Genomic DNA, 20,986 nt, shown 5'->3' on the forward strand with positions numbered 1-20,986 from the left:
CTGTCTTGGAATATCGTTCCCCATTCGCTTTAAGGTATTCCTTTCATGACACCAAAGTCTTAAGAATTAACTAATTTTTTTGTACGAGAAAGTTAAAATGCATATCTTTACGCCAGAAAAAAATTAAACCACATTACCGAACATATAAAAAAGAATTATGACTTTAAAAATTCGATATTTTATATGTGACGTTATCGAAAAAGTCTATTTTCCACATTTCAATGTAATAATTTGTTTATCAAATATGTTAAGATATTAAATATTAACTGCGCTACATATTCGCTAAACTCTATACTTTCGATAGTGTCGATAAAAATACAGCGTCACCGAATATTTAAACAAAATATTTATGTTAAAAGTTGACTTGAAATGTGGTTTATAGATGAATATTTTTAATGGCGACTTTCAAGGAATTATTTGGCAACGCTGCAAGCTGTGCGCTCATGTCACACTTCAGTTCATCACGTACGGTTTATTATCAACTTTTATTTTCACAAATTGTCCCTTATTTTTGCTCACATTACTCCTCACTTTATGTTTCTTATCACTCATTATTATTATAAAATCTCTCTTTAATAAAAAGAAATGTCACAATATTCTTTGATTAATGAAATTGACACTTAAGGCCGGTTTTCACACGCAATGATTGGTGGCGCCAGGCCGCGCCAGTCGACTAACGCCAGTAAAAATGCAAGTGTAAACACTTGATACAAACTGGCGCTAGTAATGTGGCGTTTACTGGCGGTTATTGGCCAAAGCATATAACCTCAAATTTGGAGGTTATATGCTTGCTGTCATTTACTGTGTGTTTAATAAATGTTAAATATTTTCCATAGTATACGCCAATCACTGTGTAAATACTTGTGAGTTTGCTAGTCGGTTCTGGCGCCAATGAATGCCAGTCAGTTGGCGCCACTAATCATTGCGTGTGAAAACCGGCCTTTACATTGCATGACACTTTTGTTATCAACTTCACATTTTACAATCGGCGCCCTGAAAAGCGCAGCGTTGCCATATTGTTCTGACAGCAAAATTTACCAAAAAATAAAAAATTTCTAAATACACATAATATTTTCACTTTTTTCTTATAATTAAACATAATAATCAATTATAACTTGATTTTATATAAGTTTAATACAATATACAAGAGTTTGTTGAGGCCCTGCTTAAGCGCCTACAAAATACGCTCCTCCGTGAAAGGAATACCTTAAATAATAAGCATTCTGTAATCTATTGATTAATCAATAACAATATTCACTGACATATAAATTTAAATGATTTTGTGAAAATAGTATCTCTCTTAAAATTAAGAATATATTCATAATTGTGATTGTTATGGATTGATAATTAATTCATACATTAACCGTGCAGAATCATCATGTCGAAGATAATAGTGTTGTGTACAATCGTGTGCACATGGCCTAGCCGCCAACAAACTACTTTTAAGTTTTTAAAATTGTTCCTACTACGGAGGCCCAAGTTGATAAATTACAATAGCTGGAAACAATTCTCGATAAAGCTCCGCTGGATTAAACACACTCTATAATGTCTACAATTATTAATTATGAATTCTGTTATTATATAAAAAATAATTCCTACTTTAGTTTCAATATTTAATTTTAATCTTGCACTCAAATTCTCCTTTGTAGATATATCAAATTCAAAAATTAATAAAAATCCTTTATTCATAATTTTTTAAATTCATAAATTTTGAACTTTTAAATCTAAGTATATAAATTATCTGCATTCTCTCTCTCTCTCTCTCTCTCTCTCTCTCTCTCTCTCTCTCTCTCTCTCTCTCTCTCTCTCTCTCTCTCTCATAAATTCTGTATTACATAAAAAAATCAATCACACTGCAATTTAGTTGTAATATTTAATTTTGATCTTCCAATCGCTCAAACTCACTTTTAGAAATATTAACTCCAGGAATTAATAAAAATCCTTTACTTATAATTTTATTAATTCACAAATTTTTACCTTCATAGATTTAAAAATATATAAATTATCTGAATTCATAAATTTAGTTAACACCCCTTCTAGGGGATAATCTGGGTGGATAATCCCTTCGCAGATGGCGCGTCAGGATGGCAGAGATTCCGGGGATCAAAACTTTGATTATATATATTTAAGCTGCTGATAATCAGCAACCTGTCCGTCGGAAAGACCTAGCTCCTTCCTCTTTCCCTATACACGGATAATTCCTTCACCTTAGCTTTCGTGCCAACCGCAGTGATCAACGATGAAGACCGTTTTCAGGTACGACAAAAGGATCAAGCTACAAATTCGGTATAGGTATAGTTGACGCGTTATGCACGTCATATAATTTCCTGACGAAAAACAGCCGTTACGTGTTATAATATTAACATGATTTTTTTTTAATGTATACTATACATCTCGCTATACATCTATAGTATGAATTAAAATAGTGACTTGCCTATGTAGTGAATATATCGTTGTGAGCTATTTCTTAACTGATATTTTAACAATCTGTCTTATACAATACTTTTAGAAATGTCGCATTGCAAGCATATGTTCCGTGTATTATAATGTAAAATTACACTGCTTATTAATTATTGTTATCTTCACAGGATACAGCGGGTCATGAAAGATATATATAGAACGATCAGGATGACCTACTACAGAGACGCAATAACGGTTTCATTCTAATGTATGACATCACAAACGAGGAATCTTTTAATTCAGGATTGAGTCACACACAAATAAAAAACTACTCGTTGGATAACGTCCAAGTAATTCTCACGGACAACAAGTGCGACATGGAAGAGAAGAGGATGATCAGCATCGAGAAGAGTAAACAGTTGGCGGAGCAATAAGGAGTATGATTATTCGAGACATCGGCCAAAGAAAACATTAATGTCAAGGTACATGTCACGAACTCGGAAACTGACCAACTATTTGATAAATAAGAAGTACACATTTAATATTTCTAAAAATATTGACGAATAAAATTGCATACATGTATATTATAGAAGATGCTTCGAGTTTTTTCTTGCTTTTCAATTCGTATAAAATAATATAAGTAATCATAACTATTTATCCCATCTAAGTAGTAATTGTTTAATTAACATGTCTAATAAACTGCTTAAATGTTCATAATACATTTTTAAAAAGTAGCCCAGTTTTGTAGCAGTTTAGCTTACAAATGTCATGTTTATTCGGAACCAAAATTTCTATTTTTCAAAAAAGAAATCTAATTTTTCTAGTTATTTTAAATCTATACGCAACTAAAGTTATTATAAAAGTTATGAAAACTTTTAGATCTCATTTTTTAACTCTGACACGTTTTCAATCTCGTTTTATTGTGTCTTGGTATTATAACGTGAACGCGTATTGATCCAACCTGTCACGAAGTCACATAGATGATCGATTCTCTTTTTCTCTCGTTTCGGCGGGTGATGTTCGAGCAGCTGGTGGATATAATATGTGACAAAATGAGCGAATTTGTGGACAATGAACCGACCCTGATGGGAGCGGGCCAGAACAAGGGCCAAGGGACTCACCGATCAGCCGACCAATCTAGCGAACACTAACTGTGATTGCTAAAAAAAAGTGTGACGACACGCACAAAAAAGGGGAGAAAATAAAAGATCGTATTTTGTGCGCCTTTGGCCCATACGTGTGTCAGATAAAGCGAGAAAAAATGAAAGAGAAAGAAAGAAAGGAAGAATGTCGACGTTGATGTGTTAACTAATCCACTTACTTACGACTACATTCCTGCCTTGCTAGTACATATCGTGAAAAGTTTTCGGTTGCCGTCGGGTCAATCGAATTGAGATTTATCGTGTTAAAGAATGACTTCCGCTCAAATTAGCGCGATATCGACGAAACTTCATTGTATCCACGTCATCCACGTCAGTGTATCGAGCATCGATCATATATAGACAGAAGTTAATTGTATATAGAAACACAGTCAGCGATCGATTTTCTCCACAGGAGAGTAACGTTGTGCACGCTTCTTGCGTTTCTTTCTCCAATGAATCTGCTCGATCGAGCGCCCTTCGATAGATGGAAGGTAAGAATAACGCGAAGAAGATAGAGGAGACTGCAAGTATTTAAGTAAAAAACTATATGAAATATTAATATATACGAATACATTAGAATATTTGCTTTCATTAGAAGATTTCCACGACTGCTATTTCGCTTATCTCAACGAATTCAATCGCTAATTGTAAGTATAATTTGAGTAGTTATTTAATGGAATCAAGTATAAGTTATTAAAAGAGTCATTTAATGGAAAACTGAGGGAATTTTAGGTAAGCCGTTTCTTTCTATGTTCAGCGTGGAAATAGATAGAAGTGCGTCATTGAAAACGCGCGTATTACCCTCTAAAATTACGTGCGAATATAAAATTAGCGCTCGGAATCCGGCAGTCCGTGGTAATTGCATCCAATCTCATGACACTATATATCCCGGTGCTGAAAGAACGCCTCTTGCAAGATCAGCAAGTAATAAAGAGGTAATCACATCGGACGGAAGAGAAGTTCGTCATTCGCCCAACTGCGCACTGTTTTCTACCTCGTTAACGTTATTTGTGAATAATCTTTAATTACTCAAAAAGATGAATAATAATTCGATAAATTACTGTCATTTGAGCGTTACATACAACAAATATCAGGTACAATTTTAGGTATAGTCCTACACGTGTCAAATATCTAATTTTACATCAATTTGCTATTATTATTGTTATCCCAAGTAAAATTTCCAAATAATTGAAACGTCGATTGGTTGCCGTTAACAAAATGCAAAATACTCTTCTACAGATCCATCCATTGAAAATTATCTGGCAAAACTAATCCTATTCTTTTTTCGTATATAGAATTTTTTCCGTGATAGCTGTTTTGTAATAAACGTCATAAAATCGATAAATCAAGGGACTCTAAAATTTATATACCAAAGTAATCATGGAAACACATTCAAATAAATTTATGAGCGATGCAAATGTCGTTGTAAGTAAATTCGACAGAAAGAAAGATGTCCTGGAAGTTGGCAATCTTCCACTTAAAATTTCGACATTTTTAACGATTGCCATCATAGATCATCAAAATAGTCATCACGTTATAATGATAAATACAGCAAATGTACATACGTATATATAACAAAGATTAATTTGTGAGAACAGAAATTATTTAAAAATTAACAAAAGTTTCCCATAGAAAGTTCTTTACCTATCAAGTTATTTTTCTATCTAAAATAAATATAGATATATTTATGAATATTATATATCTTACGCATAACATTTATCTGTATCAATTTATATACATAAGTGTTTGATCGAATTGGTTAACATTTTAATGTTGCATGTATAATCCCTCGTAAATATTCGCAGAATAATGGCTCATTATATCGTATGTACGAATTAAATAAAGCGCACCGACGAAGTAAATCGAGCTTTAAGGGTGAATAAAAGGTAAATAAGAGAGTTGTTAGCCGCTGGCCTTGGACATCCAAAAACGTGGTGACGTCGCCGTAAATAGATTCTTGGCATCAGACTGACGATGCAGAAAGCTTGATCCCCGCTCGCGGATCCAGGAAAAATCTGGCGCCCGCAGCCAGACGACATGCACTCGCGTTGTTGGCCCTGCGAGGCATCCCCGTCGCGTCCTCGTTACATACTCGATCGCCGCGTAAGGAAAACGCTCGACATTGGACCTCACCCTACTGCACCTCTCTCTCTTTCTCACTCTTCTGCAGAGGTATACTCGACGACGAATTCTCATCGCGGTATCGCGACGCGATGTACTTTGGGAGTTCCTTGGCAACTCGCTGCAACCCGACTCCGTCCCGCTCAGAAACAAACTCTAGCATTGTAGCTGTTTCGCCGACGATTGAAAGTCGAGATAAACAGTTACGCGATAAATCATCACGCGATCATGAAAGACATCCAGGTAGCTCCTTGGAATCGCATTGTGTGTGTGTGTGTGTGCGGCTTTTGACATTTTAGAATAATTTAAAAGAGATATATATGATGTTAGAGTGATAAGAAATATGTTAAATGTACTATTCTTGTTAAAATTACTTTGTTTAAGAATATCGAAAAATATTACATTGTTTAAAGAAATATTTTATACAACATTAACATTACATATAAAATTCATGCAATATGAATCTACACTTCTGAACCAACTAATACATGTTCTTGTAAACGGCTTTTGCTATGATCATACAAGATTTATCATCATTGCATATTTAAATCTTTGAGAAAGTTATCAGATTTATTCTCACAATCGTTATATTACGCGTTTTCAAAAGTATAACAGATTTTTAGATATTTTATGAAACAAGTGACAACTTTCTCGATAAAAGTTACATGATTTAAGATACATGGAACGTATGGAATGGGACGGTAGGCAACTTTTGCACCTTTCTTTGAATATTTAAAGGGGATTGTATATGAATATCTCTCTTTGAGAGAAGAGAGACCCTGTCGTCTTCCAATAAGGTAAAAATAGTCGATAGGCATTGACCCACAGAGAAGAGAGCCGTCGATGTCTACCTGGCACGATGTGAAGCGTCGGAACTATGGATCGCGTTTTTTCACTCCCTTCCCCTTTTTTCGCATAAATTTATTAGGGGGAAAATATATAAAAAAAAGACTACCCAATTCCACTTTATAAACATCTAAAGCGCCTATCTTTTTAAATAAAACGTTATTCAGAGTCTGAGAGACAATTAAAAACTTGTTCTTAATTCTAATGAATATCACATGATAGATTCATTAAATTTAAAATTTTCGAGCTGCCATAAAATGTCGAAATCAGTACAATATTATTTAATGAGCAAATTAAAACTTTTACTTTTTCGTAAACGTTTCTCGATATAATCGGCTAATTTTTTTTCCATAAATTTCCAACTGTTTCTTTTCTTTACAAAAGTTCAACGGTGCTCCACTTTCCTTAGTAGCTCCTTCAGATCAGAAACTATTTACTCTCTCTCTCTCTCTTTGACATTACCCGTTAATGAAAAATCGATACCAAATTAGTCAAAGAATCCATAGGTGAAAGACGACGCGATAGAGGTCACGCTAGAGGTAGCGCCGCGCGGCGCCGGTAATCTCGTTACGACCGTCACATGCTCTAAGACGTGTCATGAATTAAAAAAAACAAGGGACACGAGTTGTCGCTTGGGCACACCATTAACCCCCAAGGCTTTGTAGCAGATGATTAGTTTTTCATTGCCATCGTAGTCGACGCCGGCGACTAACGAGATTGTCTCCGGAGTGCAGCGCACGAAGAGCCGGTCAAAAGCGAAGTCGTTATACTGGATTTGAGGGAAATTGGGTCGGTCTCTGTAACGCTTCGGCGTCGCGGCCATATATATCTATCGAGTTATAGGAGAGACTCGAAGGAAACGGTGAGAGAGAGAGAGAGAGAGAGGGGGGGGAGGTGGAGGTGAAGAGGTTCGAGAATTCTCGCAGGAGATGGAGGAACTCCGCGCGTGCGGTGTACACGTCGATATTTATTAGATTGCCGAAGTGACGGACGGTTTTCGTCCATTCGGATGCGCCTGGTCTCCGTGGACGTGAAATAGATTTGAAAATAGAACACTCGCGTGTTCTGTAACTCGCGATATCTCGTGCGGAGAGAGCGCTAGTTTTCCAGATCCCGCCGGGGATTCGGCGTTCGACTCCAGCTGTGTCACGATGATCTTTTTATTCCCAAGTGAACGCGGGACAGTTAATGAATGTTATACATGCAAGGAACACGACGCGATAGAACACGGGGCACACAGGGCAATAAGCGACGAGAATTCTCGTAAAATATTGCGGCCGCTAATTCGTGAACATTCACAAAAATTCAGAGAATTTTTAACGAAGAAAATAACATATGTGCATAAACTATAATCAAACCTGTGCATATATCGAGTATCTTTCGCCACCTAGAATGAATATTATTTTATGTCAGAATGAATTATTTAACGTGCAAAATATCACTGGGTTGCGCTTTTAATAATTAAATATTATTCTTTTGAGTATTCACAAATGAACGCTCGCTACATTATACGTGTACGTTTGGCAAATAAATTATTTTGGAGCGTCGAGATTAACTGATGAAAAAAAAAAGAGGGAAGAAGAAATATTCCCGAATTTAATTGCGCGTTTATATCGCGGAGGGGACCTGAGCGTTCACAAAAATGAAAATCAGCCCGACTGCAGTCGCGCCTCAATTATCGCAATAATGGTTTAATATCACAAACGACGCGATATTGCATGAGAAGGTGCGTTTCCCGATTCGTCGACCTAATCCATTAATCCCACTGGGATTGCAACCTTGACAATTTGTTCTCTTGTCCTGAACGCGATACGTCCTTCGTGACCAGCAAACCTCATATCATGTATAAAACCTTAGTATTGCCGAGTGTATAAATTTCGCAAAACGACCCACACACACGTGGGATCGATATTCGCTATCGCAACTCTTCATTTTCGTCACGCCAACCGCGCGTTTCTGCATTTTATTTTGATTAAAACAAACAACGCGCGAATCACGATTATTGTACCGCTCGCGAGAATAAGCTGTGCGAACTGCATCTTTTCTTTCCAGGACAATTTGCACATGTACGTCAAAGGGAAATTCTTTATTTAAGAGAGAAAAGGAGGAATATTGAAACGCCATTAATTATTAATTAATTCGCGATACTTAATTAAGTATCGAAATATGCGAACAGGTATAACGTAAACTCGCTCTTTTGCTCTCATTCTAAATTACTTATTTTCTCTCCTCGCTCCACTGTTGTTCAGCGCATCTCTTTTCCGCAGACAGTAATTTCGAAGTAAATCGAGACACAGTAATTTCAAGTGCCCCTGTATATTTTTTCCCCACAGATATTTCCACAGATGCAAAGTGCGGTGTTATTAGTTACACGCGCCGCGTTGCAATGCGTGTGTCGAGTGCACTCGGGGCTACTATTTCATCGTCAGACGTCAAAGCGGCGAGATTTTTTTTTTTTTTTTTTTTTATCATGCGTGCACGCGACGACTCGTCCTTAATACGAGCACGCTCGAATCGCGCACGTCGTTGCGGAATGCCGTACTCGACGATCTAGCTGTCCCCGCGGGACAGACGGGAACGGTCGCGCGTATCAAAATCGCTTTAAAGCTAGAGTAATCTCCCGTTCCGCGCACAAATTAAGCCCTTGGCACTCGGCGAACCGTCTAGAGCGACGAGCAGACGCGCGCGCAAACGTAACGAATTGCGTAGCAACACGTGTTTGACGTATGTCCGCGCTAAAGAGAAGTATATTCGGAGTCACGAGTGCCGATATAAATTGAGAAGTAAAATGTAGCGAACCGCGCACGCGGGCCGCGGGCTAATAAAAGATTGTTAAATTATTGTCACCTGTTAATTTATAATTTCGCGAAATAGCAAATCGAATACCTGCAAGCTTGATACGGTTCACTAATATGATGATTACGATACGCTGTATTTCTCGTAATTATAATTACCGTAACGCATAATTAATTAGGTATTGCATCGTAATATTATTTATACAATACATTATATCACTGTACGTTCATAAATGTATTTTGTTAATCTTTTAGACGTTTTAAATGCAATAATTACGATATGTTTTTCGTCATTATTACCTATAATGTAATGTGCAATGTGCATAATTATATAACGTGTCGTAATATTATGACAACGAATTAGCTGTGCCAGCTTGTACGTTCATAAATGCGCTTTGCTAATCTCTTAGGCATCTCGTTAAATAGCAATTAGAACTGGTCATCTGCATACATTGCATAAAATTAATCACGATGATGATTGGGATATCGCGCTGATGCAGCTCCGATGCCATTCATAAGTAATAATGATTGTAGCGATGAGTTTACCTATCCGTGTAATTCCGTCGCGCAAATCGATCGATGTAGCTCCTTTAGCTCGAGATCCGAAGCCTCCGCTTCCGCTTTGGCGAGCGAGTGAGCGAGTAAAGTGTTCCTGCATTGAGCGTATGTCGGGTGTACGAGGGTGGCCGTATGAGCGAGCAGCTCATCTGACCTTTCGAAATTCTGCTCGAGTGTAACTTATCTGATTACGGATAATCGATCGATTGATCTCGGCGCGTTGTCCTCGAAACGTTGGCTGCCAATGAAGGCGATTAGTAATTACGATGAGACAGGCACTGCCGTCCCGTCAATCAGAGCTGCCACTTTTTGATTACGGCCGATTGTTTGAGGTACGTTTGATTTGACGCGAAACTCCCTCAGCGATTTCGCGACGTTTGTAAAATCAACCGTGCCTCAGATCGACGGTATTGATTCGCCGTATATGTATGTACACTGCTGCGTTTGAAGCGTTACGCTTTTGAGAGAAACGACAAAGTAAGCGTTAATAATTTAATATCACATTATACGAAATGTATGAGTATACCGTTGGATAATTTAATCTGCAAATTTGTAAAATGACATAAATGAAAATCGACTTAGTCAAATGAACCGTAAACGCAATTACACTTCATTATCGCCAATTCTCAAACGCCGAATTTATAATTTCGCGTATAATTTCGTGTATATTGCATCGAGATATAGATTTCACACCTCTCACGCTGGTCGCCCCCCTTTCCCCTCCTCCCGCCGTACGTTCATGATCAAGATCCTCGCGATAAATAGGTCTTTTCGCAAGCTCGATCTTCTCAGAAAAGATATATATATTTAGCGAACTGCATTGTTTCTTGCTGCAAACGATAACACGTATCATCCATATTATTCCGATTTTCCGGTTCATTAGCCGCTTTATCCACCAAAGCAAGCCCCGGTTATCAGTTTCGCTTCGCCATGCCGTGCGCGCCGTCTTCTCTTCGCCCCGATCCCTCGCGTATATCGAGTCGCGGGCCACGGCGGCGGAGTCGGCGGAGAGAGCGCCCAGTAGAAAGAGTCAGTGCTGCGCGGGCCATCGTGGCACGAGGACGTGCCCCCGGCTGTTGCGTGCGCCGGCGTGGCGAACATTAGTGCGTGCGTGCGTGCGTGCGTGCGTGCCTCTCGTGCGTCCGGCCTTCCACTTTTATTTCCCTTTTCTCGCACACTTTCTTCGCGTTCACTCCGCTCTTCTCACCTTGTTACTTACTATCGATTTTCGCTCAGAGTGCGTGCCCCGCTGTAAACCGCTTCGCGGAAAACTTTGGGAACTTTCGCATTATCTCGCGTATACCCTTTCTCTTCCGCGTCGAACCTCCCCCGTGCGAAACTCTCCCCCGCGTGTATTTAATCCGTTCCGTTTGTATACTTTCCTTCCCGCCGATTCTGAACGCGCTGGGCAGATAATCGGCCGGATAATAATGCGGACCGCGATTATGCATCGGGTAAGTTGTAAATATATAAAGAAGAGATTATTAGTAAAAAAAAAATATATATATATTATAGAAATTTCTTAGCACATTTTTTATCCCTTTCAAAGGCAACGTTATATATGTGTAAGTTTACTTCATCATTATAAGAAAAATACGCGCGCGCGTATATTTCTTATAACGATAAAATAAAATTCTAGGTATTCCCTTCGTAATTAGCTTTTCTAAAAATATCTCAGGTTTTTCGATTTACTATAAATATAAAAGAAAACAGAGATACAATTCGACCTTTTATTTAAGGCCCGTAAAGTTGTTCCTATAAGAAGTAGTTACTGGAAAAATATATACTTGCGATTAAAAGGAACTAAAGGGATAGTACGAAAAGCGAGGGTAGAGCGCAAGTTATAGAAAATCAAAGTAAAAAACAAAAAAGGAGGCATTCAAAATGCAACACGGTGCGTAAGTTATCCGTGTAACGTTTATTAATTAGTAAATAAGACACATAATTATATATCATACATTTCGCTCTACTTTGAATCATCTTCAGCGATGTGGTAGCAAGTAAGATAAAGTAAGCTCACGTTCTCTGACGAGCTACAGATGAGTACTCGCAGATTAAATGTAACAGTAACTGTGGAGGTCAGGTTCACCTCAGTTGTCATTTGATAGACAGAAGATTTGGTTTTTATTTTATATCATGACTTCTGACTTTATCATTAACTTAATTGTACCAATTACCTCCTCTTAAGATATGACTTACCATTCGATGTTTTACCAAAGCTTCATTTTTTTACTCTCACGTTTTTTAGACTCTCTTTGAGCTATGCTCATTAGCCAAATACACTGCTTTTACATTCTATACGGAATTACGGAAGTACAGCTATAGCTCGTTAGAGAACTCGAGGTTACTTTATTTTACTTGTTACCGCATCGCTGAAGATGGCTCAAAATAGAGCCGAAACATCCGATGAATAATTATGCATCTTATTACTAATTGAAGGATCTTATACGGATAACTTTGCACCGGTAACCGCGTTGCCTGCTCGCTTTTTGGTTTGTTACTTGTTTAATTTTATTTTTGGAAGTTTTTAGTTAAGTATCTATTTACTGAGAAATCAAAGGTTTGAGAAGCGGAGTACTGCAATGTTAGGAAAGTGTGTAATGATGTTTCTCCAGCTACTTTATTTTCTTACGGTGGTTTCATACGGTCTCCAAGGAAACCAAGTATCAAAGCAGAAATTCTCGATATTGTTGATACCGACGTCGTGAATCATGACGTTCAACTTCAGACTTTGTTCGCGCAACGGATATCACATAAATTAATATTTCAAAGTGGAACGAGAGGGAAGACTTATCGATGCCGTGCACGTAACACAAGAATGCACAGCGCGGCGCATTGTGATGCGTTCCCATCGCCTTCAGACACAGATAAATAAAGTGCAAAAGAGAGAATCACGGGAGTAAATATCACAAATTTTTATTAACTCTCGCCAAAGCGCGAGTGCAAACTGTTGAGCAAACGGTCCCGCTTTGAATCATATTCTCGACGTAGCTTTCAAGTAATTATGTGTGATTAGGTATATTTAATGCACTCTAACATATATTGGCGTTCAAATCAAGATCAGTTATTAAGATAAATTAATTATCCAATCAAATATTGACATTTGAACTCAGATCTTAGAATTGTACATAAATTATTATTTTAAGGAAAAACTTGTATATAAGGCAAAAGTAATTTCTTTCCCTTGAGCGCGACATTCATATAGTTCGACATTCATGTAGTCTTTAATTATGAAACATGTGTTAATTAGTTTCTACGGTTTATTTACTTTTATGTAACTATGGAAGGAACTATATGATTATGGTTGAAACACAAATTCGGTGGGCGACGCGCGAATGACGCTCAGAGTTTATGTATTAAAATATCCCCTGGCGAATTATCAAAATGAATAGAATAAAGCTCATCTGAAGCAAACGTACGAGTATAACGTACGAGTATAACGTACGCCACGTTACACGACGTAACAAATATCAAACTACGCGCTTCTGTCGAGATGCTATTGTATCCCGACGTAACAATAGAAAACGTTAAAATTTTCCTCATTTCGATGAAGTACAGTTTTCATTAAAAAAATCAAACAAGTCGAATTTCAACTCGAAAAAGGATGTGGCTGGCATAATATGTGCGCGAAAAAATATCTCTGTGGCATTGATTATTAATTCCTTCACCTTTTTCATATCATAGCACGCGTGTCATGAATAAATCCTATGGGAGATTATGAATTCATTGGATGAATTCTCGCCGGACAACAAAATAAGTCCCAGCTTATATACGTTACATCCTACACAAAACTTTTCTCATTCTTCTTTCCTCCATATAGAAAGGAAAGTTATTGAACGTTATTGAAGGAATAGGAAAGCTAACAAAATCCCATATAAAACAAATAACTTAAGAATATAAAATACGAGAAAATGTAAGAATATAAAATTTGTTCATGTAAAATTCTGTTTTTTAAAAGATTGATTTTGAAAATCAAAAAATTGATATTTTTTATCGTCTTTGTACTTTAACAATTTTTTATCATATTTCAATGTAAATCGTTCAAAGTCTACTAATAGTGGTAATAAAAATACAGCTAAAAAAATTTAACGTTCTGTTTTACACAATAATTGAAAATATAGTGAAAGATTGATGATATTTCAGTGAAATATCCATATCGTACTTATTTCTTTAAATGGAATATTATTTTTATCCATCTGCTGAGACGAAAAGACGAAGAAAAAAGACACTGTTGAATCGTATCCAGTAATAGCACAGTATCATCGAAAGTTTCAGAGGGGACTTGATACGTATATACTATATTTCGATCCAATTTTCGCGAAAACGAAGGTTTATAAGAAAAACCATCGATTTTCTCATTTTTCTTTCTTCCATATAGAAAGGAAAGTTGTTGAACATTATAAGGAATAGAAAAGCTAATAATCCCAAATAAAAAAGTAAATTAAAAATATAGGATACGAGAAAATATATAAGTATATATAATATATAAAATTCGTTACCGAATACATCGTGTTCGTAAACCGAACACATCGATTTACTTCTCTCCACATAGCATCACCCTGTTTCTCGGTTGTAACACCGATAGGAAACCGACTGTATATATAAGCTATTCTTGCTCACGACCGCGACGCGGACTATCGCTTCATCTTCCCCTGATGCGCGATGCACTTACACTCGACGATTCGCGCCACGTGTCCGAACATTTTTATGCCCGTCGAGTGCCGAGTGTACATCATTGACGAGTCAGATCTCATAAGTGGCGTCTACCGTTATACCCACAATTCAATAATTCATCAACCTGTCTAGATAAAGTCCGAAGTAGAATATCAAGTTGCAAGAAATTATCTCTTCAGTGCAAGGAATATGGATTAAAGCGTATAATATTCCTTCCCCGTGACGGACATAATTTTAATGGAGCATTTTAGATTTATCGACGACCTGTTTTACTTCAAAAATTCTATTATTATTACGCGAAGAGTGAACTATTTGATAAAATAGCGAAGAATAAAATCAAAATAAAACAGAGACGTACTTATTTGTCAGTCTTCGCGTGTAATTATTTCGCCACGAGGCAGGAAGTTATATTTTTCTCATTACAGAGATCCAATAAAACCGAAAGAAAAAGAAATACGCGGTAAGCTGTATTTTACGTTAAATAAATCACTTCATCCCTTTATCACTTTATCCTTTAAGAGAAGAAAAGAATGTGCCCTGCGTGGGGCACATCCCATTCAGAATCATGAATTTAGAGACGGAGACGAATATCTCACGGGAGAAATCATCCCTCCAAGGAATGTATCTGCAGCTAAAAGTAATTCAAGCTCCACTCGTACGTTCTTTGCCTCGGAAGCCGGGGCATGTTTCTCAAGAAAGCAATTCCGTTCTTCTTTATAAGAGCTCTCGCCTTTCCTTAGCCCGAAGATGTGTGAAAGGTGAAAGTCTGGGGCTGCCTATCCTGCACCCTCAATGAGCAGCGCGACGGTAAAGTGGTTCTCATGGCCGACGGCCCGCTATCGGATGTCGTTCCATTTCCCGAACCCCTCTCGGGGGCCAACGTCGGACATTACACCCCGTTGAAATAGCCTTCTTGTGTTTCGTGCCATGCGCCGCGGGAATGTGTTTTTCTCGATTTTTGCGCGTAACCAACCAAGATTCTCGCCCGTTATCGCCCGTAAATCTTCGCGCGGGACGCGTAATTTTATAGGCGAAGTGTAGCGTCACCATCATCATTTCCGCAAGCTCATTCAGGCACACTATGCTTACGAAAGTGCTTCCTTATATCGTTTGTCGCCGGTAAAAACCGCGATATACCACGATTATCGCATCAAATCTTATGTATACGTTCCACTAGTATAGATACGTAATTATATATGCATAAGATTTTATATATTTTAAATTTTTGTGTTTTTCCGGAAATCACGTTTCCCATATTTTTTATCCTGGCATACATTTCTATTCTCATCTAACAAAAATTGATGGAAACTATCCGATAGTGAATAAAAACGATCGTGAGTAAAGCAACGAATTCAAATGGATTATCGTAGGAATATTAATCTACATGTACAGGGTGAGTCACTTAACTTAATGACCCTAAATTACTCATAAACTGTTTGCTTCATGAAAAATTGATAATAAGTGAAACAGGATCGTTATAGTTCACAATTAGAGAAAAGGCCATTACGATTCAGGCTGAAACTTGGTAATCTAATAATAATATTGTGTAAATTTTGTATTACTCTTTCCAAACTCACATCAGTAAGCTGCGCGCCGATTTTTTGTCGGTCTTAAAACACAGCTCGTTTGTTAGAACAGTAAATTTACATACTTAAATCGATAATCGTTCATGAAAAATTATTTCAAACAAAAATTGCATGCTATTAAAGAGACATATAATATAATAATCTATTTTTTGCTATCTTGCTTTTAAAGAACATTATGTAATTTGCAATGTGCAATTACATAATTTTTTAAAAGCAATTATGCAATTTCTTTAACGAATTGATTCATCTCATTATTCTATGCATGAAAATATTAAAAATATGGTTATCAAAAAATAAATATTTTACGAGATACTTAATATTTTATGCCAAAAATAAAATATGCCAGAATAAGGTATATAAAATATCTCGTAAACTATTGATTTTTTTATAATATTACCTTAATACTTTTATATGCGGAATGACTAGAGGAATCATATTATATGTAAAAGAAATCATATAGGTGTATAATTCCATTTAAAAAATGGCGGTAATCTTCATATCTCGATAAAAATGCAAGATAGCAAAAAATAGATAACTACATTACATGCCCTCTCTAGTACGCAACTTTTGTTTAAAATAATTTCCCACAAAACAAATAGTTTGCGAGTAATTTAGTGCGATCGAGTTAAGTGACTCACCCTGTATTTTACATAACGCGAATTTCTAGAGCGACATAACGAACCCCAGAAAGAAAAATAAACAGCGTGGAGCTGAAGTCGCCGTTCGACATTCCGTCATTAAGAGGTAATTTCGCGAACGGATTAAAAGAGGATTAACAACTCGAGGTGAAATTGTCAAAGAAAATGATTTCGAAATACGATCAAGAATTCTGCCTATCGTAGAGAGGATGGCACGTACATTTTTTGTCCCGTTTATTAAATTATATTCGGTTGCAAATGGCTTCGTAGCAATTCTGTCCGAAGTAAAATCCAAGCGAGAATGCGAAATGGAAGCCATTTTGCCATTATTCTTCAATGTTTCCGGATTTTATTGCGAAAGTGCACCGCGGATATCGTCTATAATGGAGTAATGGAGTCTGAGTATATTTAGTTGCTTTCAATTAAATCTCATTGCGTGGGTTTAAGTATATCGGCAAGCACAATCGAAAATCGAAGATAAAAGGAAAATCAATAGAATTTCCACGTTCTTGTGTTTTCTTCCTCGCTGCACTGCAAATCCAAGTGCGCTATTTTTACACGCATATAAACGTCTAAAAATGACACATTTGACTGAAGCTCTTTTTACATGTTTCTTCATGTGTTAAATTACATCACGTTTAAAACACCTTTTAATCGTATAAATTATAAGTTGTTCAATCGTTAAATGACGTGACTTAAAACGGCAAGAAAGGTGCAAGAAGAGCTTCAGCTAAAACAAACACGCTTGAATTTGCAGTGAGCCACAAATAGAGTTCGGAATGGATCCTCGGACTAATTATTCATGACCAACCAACCAACATGTTTAATTAGAATAGTCCCGAAGGTCCCATTTTAATAACCGAGCATTTTTCAATCAGCCTGCGCAAAACTTGTACGTTTTCATAAAATTTTAATTAAAATTATCGACGGATTGTTCACCGATACAACAGCTTTTGGAAAACCGATGAAAATTTAATTATTCGCTCTTAAAGTACGTAGATGTCATTTTCACACGGATATAATTGTTATTTGTTCCAAATTCGGTAGAACATTACTTCTGTATTTCAATCTTTCATCTAAATTCACAAAATGCAGCCGGTAACCAAACTGATAACAATTTGACAAGTTAAATTATATCTGTCCTCTTAATCATGTAGGTCAGAGCGCATGAGTGGCGTATTGCAAGACGCGGTAACTGATGTGCAAAGGCGATTTGTCGCGCATACGTTATGTTAGAACGTTATAGAAGCACGGTCGCGCCACGGGAAAATATATGTATGTTCAATTTATGCGCGAGTTTCGTGTTCTCGCCGTCGCGCACGAAGAAGTAATCTCTCCGTTCTGCGTGCCCGGACAGTTAGGCGGATAGCTGGTAATTCAACCGCGGCGAGAGAAGCGTCATGCAAATGCGATACAAATTGGAACGATGCGCAAGGTACGTGTCTCGTTGGCGAGAGACGCGGCGCGAGAGAGGTCTGACCTTTTCATACCTCTCTCCCTGACTCGGTTCCAATGCGCGCTTCTTTCTGGCATTGGGCGCGCGCGCTCGCGCTTTTTCAAGTTTATTCTTGCCAACGACTGTTTCGAGAGTCCACCTCGCGCTCGCGCTAGCTTTATCGCGATCAGCTGCGTCAGATCCATCAAGATCCCCAGATACGCGCGCGGATCGTTACGTGCGTCACGAGTATCGTTTTATTTTCACGCCGGATCGTCGCCATCCCCCTCGGCTTACAACCCCCTCGTCGCGGCGCGGGATTGCCGCCCTCCGTCGTCAGTGAGTGCGTTTTAAAAGATCTGGGGGGCTTTACCTGCGGGCTACGAATGCTAAATTCCGGGAAACCAAATTTTGAGGGGGAAAAAAGGGATAAACTTCGTTCATGCCTATATGCAATAAATTTGAATTGTTTATCTCGAAGAGCAGCTGCGGTATTTTTCCTCTTGTGTTATCGAAAATGTTTTGCACTCATTGTATATCATCGCGAAAAATATACTTTATTTACTTAACTGTCGTCTATTAATATTGAAATAATGTCTGAATTTGGATATTTATATATGCGAATTTAAAATATTTTATTCATAACAATTTCAATCATATCGTTTTCAATGTGAAATAAAACGAGATTTGCAGAGTTTCAAAATATTTTTATTAAATAATACTTGAATTTGGATATTTATATATGAGAACTAAAAATATTTCTCTTATTATTAGAAATATTTTATTTATAAAAATCTCAATCGTGTCGTTTTCAATGTGAAGTAAAACAAGATTTGCAGATTTTTTTCAAAATTTTTTACACTAATAGCAGTCGACTGATAGTAACAACCCTGATGTTTACGTAACATGCATACACATCTCGAGTTCGTGCTTCTTAATGATTTGAAACTAGACCGGTAAACAACGTCGAGACAATTAACGTCGATATGTATGATATGTGACTGGGATACATGATGTAGGAGCGCTGTATTGAAACGGCTGACATTCTTGGCGTTCCCGCCGCTTGTAATTGCAAATTGTGGCATAGATTACCATTGCAAAGGGCGACCGCCTTCGTTCTTCGTCCTTCCTTAAAGGAACGCTCAGGACGCGCCCTTAATACTAACAAGCGATGACGTATATACAGAGACCAAGCATTCCTGTGCTTTTGCGATGGAGGGGCTGAGCCGAAAGTTGGCGGTTTAAAACAGAGATAGTTGATTTGCCTCCTAGTGCTTTCTCACTTTCTAATGGCGACTCTTAACAGTCGCTCTAAGCTAGAGTGAACCATTAGAAAGCACTAGGGGCAAATCAACTGCCCGCTCTGCCTTAAGGACGTTCTCTCGTCCTTATACTAGAGAAAATCGATTTTCTTAGGATTTTCTTAAAACTGTGAATATACGTTAATTTAGGTATGCTTTATGCGTGGTATAAATTTCAGTACCTCTTCCGGTATAAAAAATAAAGATACTGAGCCTCAAAGTTTTAAAAAAAATTTTAAAATTTAATTTTTTTTAGTTTTAGCATTTTTTCCTTATAGAACTCGACGAGAGGAACAACTTTGATCCTCTTGGCCAACCTCGTATCTCTTACCGTTTGGCCTGGAAAACCTTTTCATTAGTAAAAGTTGAAACTTTGAGGCTCAGTATCTTGATTTTTTATACCGGAAGAAGTACTGAAATTTATACCACGCATAAAGCACACCTAAATTAACGTATATTCACAGTTTCAAGAAAATCCTAAGAAAATCGATTTTCTCTGGTATAAGGACGAGAGAACGTCCTTAAACTGCCAACACCCGGTGTTCTGCGAATGGAATGCTTGGTCTATGTATGTACGTCATTGCTAACAAGCTATACATTAATGCCTACATATTTCAAAATAAGGACTTTTCATTTTCAAGAGAACGTGTCATAATATCTGAAACCCTATTTGCCGTTAAAAAGTAGAAATATTATGAATGGGGTATTAAGATTGTAAATATCTAGTTGATTTAATATCCGATTACATAAATCCGAATATCCGTATTATCCCGGATAATCCCGGATCTAATATCCGAAGAATCCGAATCTGTGAATTCAATTAAATCAGATCTGAGTTAATCACTGCGGAAGAAAATCAATTGCATTACAATGCTACAATACTGAAATTTTATACGTGATAAAATTGAAATAAAAAAAGTTTTGTATGCGGTAATACGATAAAAATAAATGCGTGCTCTCAATATCTTGAAAAGATCTGGAGCAATTGAATTCATTGGGTACATTGGACATTTTAATATTGGTAAATCAGGTGGAATATTTACAGTCGAAATTTTTGGAATATACAGGGTGTTTCCAAATATGTGGAAAGTGGTGGATTCAGGACACAAAAACAATGAAGGAATTTCATATAAACATATCCCATTTGACTTTGTTTTCGAGTTATAGCCATTTCTGTGCTCCAGTAATTTACTGCTTATCTTTATTAGGAGATGCTGGAAATGGTCATATCTGGCTCGTATTTGTAAACAGTGCTCGATATTTCCAGAGTATTTCCCGTCTTTATTGATTACACATTCTATTGAGTGAGTTATTAAGTGCTTCTAAGAAAACGAACTGAAGTGAGTAAAACTCAATCGATAGAATGTGTGGAATCAACGAGAGAAATATTGCGGGAAATATTGCAGAGATATTGAGCATTGTTTACAAATACAAACCGAATGCGGCCACTGCAAGCATATAAAACGTTAAACAGCTCCACATTACTGGAG

At 37.2% G+C, this 20,986-nt stretch overlaps 2 protein-coding genes across 4 annotated transcripts in view; both read left to right on the forward strand.

Annotated features, from left to right (window-relative positions):
* Positions 1–1,853: 1,853 nt before the first annotated feature.
* On the forward strand, positions 1,854–3,564 carry Rab3 (RAS oncogene family member Rab3). The gene is given in 7 exon segments (XM_071784333.1): positions 1,854–2,116; positions 2,119–2,237; positions 2,239–2,292; positions 2,619–2,652; positions 2,655–2,881; positions 3,413–3,512; positions 3,514–3,564. Coding segments are annotated over 7 exon segments (630 nt in total). The 5' UTR covers positions 1,854–2,071.
* A 7,317-nt stretch (positions 3,565–10,881) lies between these two features.
* The window catches only part of Stacl (SH3 and cysteine-rich domain-containing protein), a 59,372-nt gene continuing 49,267 nt past the window's right edge, over positions 10,882–20,986 (forward strand). For all 3 annotated transcript variants that reach the window (XM_071784185.1, XM_071784187.1, XM_071784186.1), the window contains exon 1: positions 10,882–11,316. The gene's annotated coding sequence lies outside the window, so the exon portion shown is untranslated. The remainder of the gene's footprint in view (positions 11,317–20,986) is intronic.

Source organism: Temnothorax longispinosus, chromosome 7 (genome assembly GCF_030848805.1).
Source record: "Temnothorax longispinosus isolate EJ_2023e chromosome 7, Tlon_JGU_v1, whole genome shotgun sequence".
Classification (NCBI taxonomy): Eukaryota; Metazoa; Arthropoda; class Insecta; order Hymenoptera; family Formicidae; genus Temnothorax; species Temnothorax longispinosus.